The sequence below is a fragment of the Plasmodium vivax genome, genomic scaffold (assembly GCF_000002415.2).
Source record: "Plasmodium vivax scf_6645 genomic scaffold, whole genome shotgun sequence".
Classification (NCBI taxonomy): domain Eukaryota; phylum Apicomplexa; class Aconoidasida; order Haemosporida; family Plasmodiidae; genus Plasmodium; species Plasmodium vivax.
This window is the reverse complement of record NW_001850230.1, coordinates 1-8,651: the sequence shown is the minus strand read 5'-3', so window position 1 is coordinate 8,651 and position 8,651 is coordinate 1. Positions and strand designations below refer to the sequence as shown.

The 8,651-nt window shown below is 27.0% G+C and overlaps 2 protein-coding genes across 2 annotated transcripts; one reads left to right on the top strand and one right to left on the bottom strand.

Annotated features, from left to right (window-relative positions):
- On the bottom strand, positions 1 to 1,705 carry PVX_018660 (variable surface protein Vir24-like; the record flags this gene model as incomplete). The annotated part of the gene is made up of 3 exons (XM_001612503.1): positions 1 to 89; positions 179 to 1,543; positions 1,679 to 1,705. Coding segments are annotated over 3 exons (1,481 nt in total), but the record flags the coding sequence as incomplete, so codon positions are not given.
- Positions 1,706 to 5,357: 3,652 nt separating this feature from the next.
- On the top strand, positions 5,358 to 7,169 carry PVX_018655 (variable surface protein Vir28-like; the record flags this gene model as incomplete). The annotated part of the gene is made up of 3 exons (XM_001612502.1): positions 5,358 to 5,375; positions 5,517 to 6,866; positions 6,990 to 7,169. The coding sequence occupies 3 exons, from the start codon at positions 5,358 to 5,360 to the stop codon at positions 7,167 to 7,169; spliced, it is 1,548 nt and encodes a 515-aa protein (XP_001612552.1).
- Positions 7,170 to 8,651: the final 1,482 nt, after the last annotated feature.

The following is an 8,651-nucleotide window of genomic DNA, read 5'->3' as shown; positions in this document are numbered from 1 at the left end:
AATTCCGGAATTCCCTCTTCACCATAAGTATAATAGTTAGTGTTCATTTCCTCTCGTTTTCTACGCAAATCGGTTTTCCTACGCCTAATCTAAGGTAAAAGAGAAAATTAAAACCTTATAAAATACACTTAATTTATAAAAATAAATTTTTATATTGTGAAGGATATATTATAATTACCTTAAAATAAACTAATAAAAGAATTATTAATCCTATAGATGCTGAAGATACAATGGAAATACTCGAAAGGTTGTTTTTTAAAGTATCCAATATACTAGAAACATTAAAATCGGAGGACTCTACTATATTATACTCTTCTTCTCTAGTATCCAAACTACTAGTGTAACTTTTACCCCAACCACTGTATGATAATGGTGTATGACCATTTTGTACTGCTCTAGAACTAGAGCTTGATTCATAAACATCGGTATTTCTTCTTTCTTTACTATGTCTGTCTACTTGTAATGTTAGTGAAGTAACTTCTCCTACAATGCTTCCTACTGTATCTTCCCTTTTCTTGCCTTCATCGTGAATTTCCTCAGTAAGTGCTTGTAAAGAACCATATCCTTGTTCAATCTTCTCTTCAAAGTCTTCTTGATATGATGCTTTAGAAGTTTCCTTGGATCTGCAATTCAAGTTTCGTGAGTTATATTCTAAACTAGCCCCATATGGACAAGAATCATTTACAGGATTCTGAATAGATGCTAATGCATATTTTTGGGAATCTTCTCCACCAGTTATTACAGGTTGATTAAAAGTTTGAAATATACCTTTTTTTAATTGATTCAATTTTGTTGCACCAGAAACATCACTTGGATTCTGGATTTCTAATGTAAATTTATTAGAAGCCTCTCCTTGCGTGTTTAGTTCTTTGGGACCTTTTACTAGTGGTTGAGCACCTGATGTAGCCTTATTACTCTCCAATAATGATAAGAGATTGTGGGGACGATAATCTTTATGGCACTTAAAATATATTGGGGCAAATTCATCCTTGTCCAAATCAGAATCACAACATTCATCTTCGTAATCATCATATATTTTACTAATATATTTAATGTATTTACTATATTTTTCATATTTATCACCAGCGGACTGTATTTTTTCTTTTATTTGATCAAAATTTTTAAAATAATCATGCAGATTTTTCATTTTCTTCCAATCTGAAAATTCCTCATCCTTATAGTACTCATAAGAACAATAATCTCTGGATAATTCCCAATTTATATCAAATCCTATCGAAGCTAACTTAAGAATAGCGTCTTTATCTATTTCATAATTAGATTCAGTACGCACCAATTTCCATATTTCATTATACATCCAATGATTAAAATATGAACACTTAACATCCTTTGCGTTGTTACTGAGAATACCAGATAATTTTTCAAGATTCCTTGCAATTTTTTTGCAAAGATTAATCATCTCATCGTTATTATTTTCAAACTTATGCATTTTTTTGCAGTGCTTAACGAACCTTGAATCACTTTGAACATGTTCGTTTAATTCTGAGTATATTTCGTGTGCAGGTAGATCCTTTAATATATCTTCCTGAAAATTAAGGAAAAAAAAAAAATTATTTTAAAACTTTTGTCTACTGTAAAGTACCCGATTTTGCCATTAACAAGTTCATATGACAGAAATGGTGTATCATAAATAAGATGTTTAATAAAAACTAAGTCGTACTAATTCGTCTTCAGATATTTCTGCCATTTTTGGGGGGGAAATCCTCGAATGCCGAGAAATTGGGGACATGTCTTCGGTCTAAATAACGATTTTTAATATGTATTATTGCATAATTTACAATATATTATGGTGTTAAGTAAAAATTTAGAATAAAAATAAATATGTATTACAAAGTATCATTCTTTTATAAACATTTTCTTGCTTCATTATAGTAATACTAATATCAAATAAATATTCTTTTATTTTAAAACAAAAAAGGGTACTAAAAAATATATATTGCTATGCTATCCCAAAACAATGTACTATGTATAATATTGTTACTTTGTAATCCTTTTGTTCAAAAACATGGAATAAAGTTGTGTTAATAACATATAATAATCATTTTTAATTTTCCCCAATATAAGATATAATATCCTTTAACACCTTTGTTTAGTATTTCATTTTGTTTCTTTTTAAATTATGTATATATGTATTATAATATTTATATAAAAACGATGCGTATTATTACTCATTGTTAATTTTATTTTTAAATTCTAAACAGGTGAATTTTACAGAATTTTTTTCTCTTTGTTTTATGCATAATATATAGTAATAATATTGTAATGTATTGAACTGAACAAATTTAGAATTCGGGAATTACGCAAATAAAATATATATAGTTTAAATTGTCAAATTAATAGCATTAGAACTTAGTAATTACATTAACAAGTACAGTTATGAAAAAATAGTATAAATCATAAAAGTACTACATATATAGTTGTCTATTATATTGTGTAACTAAAAATTTAGCCCCTTTTTCATTCCTTTCGCATTTTAAATTTCCAGCTATATGAAAAAAATTTTAAACGCAGTTACATTTTTTATTATATAATAAACACACCTTTTTCTTAGACATTATTAAATATACATTCGTAAAAGAAACAAATATGTCGATAAATTAGAAAAAAACTTATTTTTTAAAAAAAAATTTACTCATTTTAAGAGTAAATAAAAGGATGAAGCAATGCTACGGATGTTTCAATCATAATAGATTAAGTATTACACTTAAAAAAATTTTAATGCATATATAATATATTTTTTATTTTTCATGAAAAACAAGAAATTTCTATTCATATTATGTAATAGAAGCTTATTTTATTTTATAAAATAACTTGTTTATCATTTTAGTTAATCATTAAATATTTACGTAACTTTTATTTTATCACACATTCAATAATAATTCCTACGCAAACTTATCATTTATCTGTGCGACATCTTCACAAAATAAATATAAGATGCTTTCTAGCCTACACCCTTGAATAATCTACAGTGTTTATCATAAATTTACATCTTACATTATACATGTATAAAATTAAAAAGGTAAATAACTAGGCGATCTAAACGTTTCATAGCTATTATAAAATTTTATTACTTTTTATAAATACACAAATTATCGCATTATTCCTTAGTTAAATGTATTTAAGAATATGTGATTCATCATGAAAAATACATATTTCATTTTATACTTATCAGTAAAAATAGTGTATTTAAATTTTTTTGATAAAATTATTTTACGCATAAGTATAATCTAACATTAAGACATGTTAAAGTGTACAATATGTTCACATAATATTCATGTTCGAATAAATTTTTTGTATGAGAATGTATGTATTAACATAGCAGTAATATTCTAAATAAAAAAAAAAAACATTATTTCCAGGTATCATAGGGGTTTTCCTTTCATTAATTATTAACTAGACATTTGAATGGTATATCATTCCCATGGTATGATCACTAATATAGTGAAAACCGTAACTGATTTATTATCGTTCCTTGGTGCATCCTTGTATATGATGATAAACATACCACCATGTTAGACTGACACAGACCAGTAGGCATTTAAATAATCAAATCATAGGCAATAGTAGAAATAATCGTGCTATTATTGACTATTTTTACAAAAGCTTTATTACTAGTGAAAGAGAGAATTATAAAACTGTATATATGCTCCTGTTAATAATATGCATTTAAGTATATTATAGAAAGGGACACATATATGTGACATTTAATCTACGCATGCTTTTAACACTTGTTCGTAGTTTTCTATTTGATATTATGGTGCATTTTCAAAATTATAGTGGAAAATGCCTTTAAACTTTGTTGGTAGGCAAAATCTTCTTGTATAACTAATTTCTTCAAAAAATAGACACACGTAGTTAGCTATATAGAGCAAAACATTTTTGAGAAAGCAAAATGATTAAATGAATAAGTGTCTAATTTGTACATTATTAGTTTTGTTTAATTTAAACGCGAAAAAAACTTTGATTTATTGACATTTTTGATAAATTTATGCTACTTTGACTAATTTGTTATAAACATTGTTTATCTCTAAAATGCGCTCAGAATGCATTTGTTTCAATCAAATTATTTTTCGGTATACAATTATAATAAATGTAGAAATGGACGTTTATCAAACTAAACAAAAAAAGTCCTAAAAGTTTTAAGTTCTATAATAAATTCTTAAAATTGATAAATTCATAAATTGCTTCTTGGGGAAAACATTACCATGCAATAAAATTTTATTTATTTATAAATGTTTTKTCTTGTAGTCTTAACGCATTTGTTTCTGCCACATACAGGATAATATTTAATTTTTATTACTATTACTGTTACAATTATTTTTTTTTAATGCCTATCTTTTCGTTCTGTCCATTTGCATTAACCGCGGAACCACCGATTAGCCCATCTAATAATGAAAGCACCACACATTAATAATTTAAATCAATAATTGGTAACCTGAAAATAAACTGCGTTATTTTTATGGGAGTCTTCATTCTGATTAGACGGCGATTAAACGGAAAAAAAACAAATCTATATTAAGCACTAATTAATTTCATGAAATTATAAATCTTTTGTTTTCTTATTTGGAACATTATTGCAGCTACGCAGCACGCATATTAACGATCGTTTTGCTACAATTAATTATTGCCAAGTAGAATATTGCTACATATTGCACTTGTATTTTTAAATATCCAAATGAATCGTCCTTAATTTAAAATGTCTATTCCGTGTATTATGAAAATAAAGCTTACTATTTTCATATAACAAATAATATTAACCAATGTTGTAAAATGCCATTTTTTATGCTAAAAAAAAACAAAGCAGGAAAATACATAATTACAGAATTAATTTATAAAATATTCTTTATTCTTAATATAACCATAAATATATAAAAAATATAWTTGATTAAATTAGATTTATTTTTTGTAACAACGAATGTATTTAACGTTATTTATTGTATAGTATTCTCTCATCATGTAATTTTATTTTCTTTAAATATTTATTTTTTTAACACAAAAATTTCATAATTTACAAGACATTGCTTTCCCTTGTAAATTTTCTAAGGATAAGCTGATCAACCGAGATGTATATCATTATATATATTTTAAATTAACACAATTATAGGCGCAAAATATAATATATAGAAAATTACGTTAATACGTATTAGCAAAGACTTAATATTAGACAGTATTTTAAAGGCATAAACAGATAAACCATCAACTGTTTCGTAATATATGTATACGATTGAATTAAAAAAACATTTGCGTTTCATTCTGATATTGCAGTAAACGATATATGATATTATATTATACATGATCCGATTTTTATATATTATTTAAATTTCTTTCTTCAAAACACAATGGCAACAAACCCACAGGTAAACTTCTTTTTTCATGGAGAATATATATAATGACCATTTATTTAAATGATTTATACGCATTAGACAAAGATCAAATTTATATCATACTGCTATGTTTTTATCTTTACATATATTTTAATCGATCTTTCTCAACTTCAGTATATCAAATACCAAGACTACTATATAGTAAAAAAATCATTTGTTTATACACCAACAGACGAATTTAATATTAGTTTTGTAAACGCTTTAATAAAAGACATACGTAATACACCAACAAAGGAGAAACTGTTATATAAGACCTTTTATGAGTTAAAGAAGTTTATCAGTCGTAACCATAGTTTCTTGGAATATGGTAAAGAAAAATGTTGTAATTATATTAACTACTGGTTAAATAAAACAGTAAGAGATTCAGAGTATGGTGTAAATAAAGAAAAGTTTAAATTTTTTGATGAATTTATGCAACGTGACCCTAAAGCTTCAGATGGTCCGTTTAATTGCATATCGAAATTAAGCTATATGGACACTGATTCATTTCAAAAAATGAAAAAATTATATGATTTGTACGATTATTTCACAGAACTCAAAGAACATGAGGATAGTTCAACATTATGTAGAAGCATTAGTGATTTAGCTAAGAAGTATGAAAGTATGATGCGGGAATATGAGAAAGACAATAAATTATGTAATATGTTAACAAATCTAAGAGGAGTAATCGAAAGAGATAAATTAGTTGCTAAAGATATATGTGAAAAGAACACTTTTGATTCATTTATTTTAAAAATCGATCCACCTCGTGAAGAACAAAAGGAGGTAACAGCACATGCATATCGTGGAATCTCTGGAGAAGCACGTCCCCCAAAACACTCTTCAGTTTCTTCACCACAAGTACATCGTGGAATCTCTGTAGAAACACGTCCCACAAACCCCGTTTCAGCTTCTTTACCACAAGCACATGGTAGATCCCCTGGAGAAACACATACCCGACCCCTCGTTACAGCTCCTTCATCACGTGTACATGATAGAAACTCTGTACAAACACCTACCCCAACTSCTGTTTCAGTTTCTTTATCACAAGCAAAAGGATTGGAAAAACCAGCGGGGGGAGAGAGTGAACGAACATTATCAGTACCCCAAGAACAATCTCCACGACCACTACCACTACTATTACCACTACCATCATTAGAACAATCAGATCCATTAGAATCTTCAGAAGCAGACGAATACGGAGGGCCAAAAGGATTAACAGAAACAGAATCAGAACTACGACAAGAACCACAAGATGAAGAAAGATATCAACTAGAACGTGATGTAGATCCTTTTAACGAAGACGAAGAATATACTTCCCTACAGGAAGTTGATCCACCAGCAGGTTCAATGCAGTCCACATTTGACACAGGAACGATCATGGGAACGATAAAAGGTGCCGTTTCTAACGTTTTAGGAGCTGTTGAACCGGTGCCTGTTCTTGGTGTATCCGGTGGTATGGGTGCATTATATTTACTATTAAAGGTATCAAAAATTGCACTCAAACTTTTTAAATTGCACTTCAATAATTATAATACTTATAAATAAAAATCATTTCAATCAAAATGTTACATTTTAAAATTCTTCAAATTTTCACTTTAATATTAGTATACCCCAGTTGGATCTCTCTTTGGAAGAAATAGAAGGAACAACCAATATATCCCTAATTTTTACGATCCAGGATACAGGGAACAATACTCAGATTATTATCCGGAGTATTATAATGAAGATTTTCCAAATAATCGAATGAATATAGCTTATCATCCTTCGTCATATGAACTAGACTAATGCATTTCGTTCCACATCAGATGATTAACACAGAAAGGAACATAAGCATAGCAAGCATTATTCACTCTATAACTATATTTAATAAATGCAAGCATAACACATCTAAGAAAAACAGCTGGTTTAAAAGAAAATGCAAATAACACATGGGTTATTGCCAAAGCGTTATCCGAACATAGCATCTACATAAAATGTGGCAATAAAAAAATTAATGAGTCAAAAGAATTGAATTGGTTTATCGTTCATATATCATGATACAAATAACGCAATTACAAAATTTGTATTAATTACTCCAAATAAAAGATACTGCTTAATTAATACGCAGAAATAACTTTTTCTAATTAAAAGCTTATATACAAACAAATTTACACTTAAAATATATATAAAATTGCGAAACAGTGTAGTACTCTTGGAAATATAGTAATCATTTGTATTACTTCTCCGAAAGTGTAACACACTGATTATAATTCAAAACATTTTTAATGTAAAAAAAATATTCATATTAAAACATAATAAGACATTTTTGACGAGAAGAATATGCAACAATTGAATATTTAAAGATAGGCGGAAACCATATTCTTTTATAACGTTATATTGAAGACCTTAAGGCAGTAGAATAGACAATGTAAGAAATGCCATATAAATTCGTGGTGCTTTCTTCCTTCAGTAACTCTCTTTTTTTATTTTAAAAATAGTTATTAAATTTGATTACCTTTTTTTCCTTAAATGGTGTTTTTTTGTTGCTTTTTTGCTGTATTTATTTTTTACTCCTTTTGTTTGAAAATTTATGAATTGCATTCTGTACACACCGCTTGTCGCCAATACAGTCAATTGTTAAATGTTTATTGATTAGTACTTGTTTTAACCACCAAATATACACACACTGAATTAATTTTTTAATGTTATTAAATCCTAATTATACTCATATTTATTTTTACCTTTTGACAAACATAAAAATGTGTTACAAATTAGGTAATATAATTGGTAAAATTTTTTAATCATTAAATATAAATGCGAGCAAATGATCATTTTGGGGATGTGAAGCCAAAAATTCATGGTGTGCATGCTTATTATACATAGCCTTAATTACTAAGGTAAGACAAAATTAATTTTCATAGCATTTAGCAATTCGTATTTTTTTATTCGCAGTATAATAAAAAAATGCATTACTCAATCAGTATTATAAAATGTACAAAAATTATAATATAAATTAATTATTACAATAACATTATTATTAATAGTTTATTATGTAAATATTATAATAATACTTAAACTTTACATAATATTTGTGCGTATAAATATTTTTTAACGTATATATATATTTAACTTTTTTCCTTAGTATGATGTTTTCGACTATTTAGATGTTTATGAAAATTTGGATTATCAAATTAGTACCAAATATGTGAGTTACCAAGAAGCAACATTTTGTGATAATGTAGATTTTGATAAAAATTCCAATTTTGAGATAAGAAAAATTGTAAACGA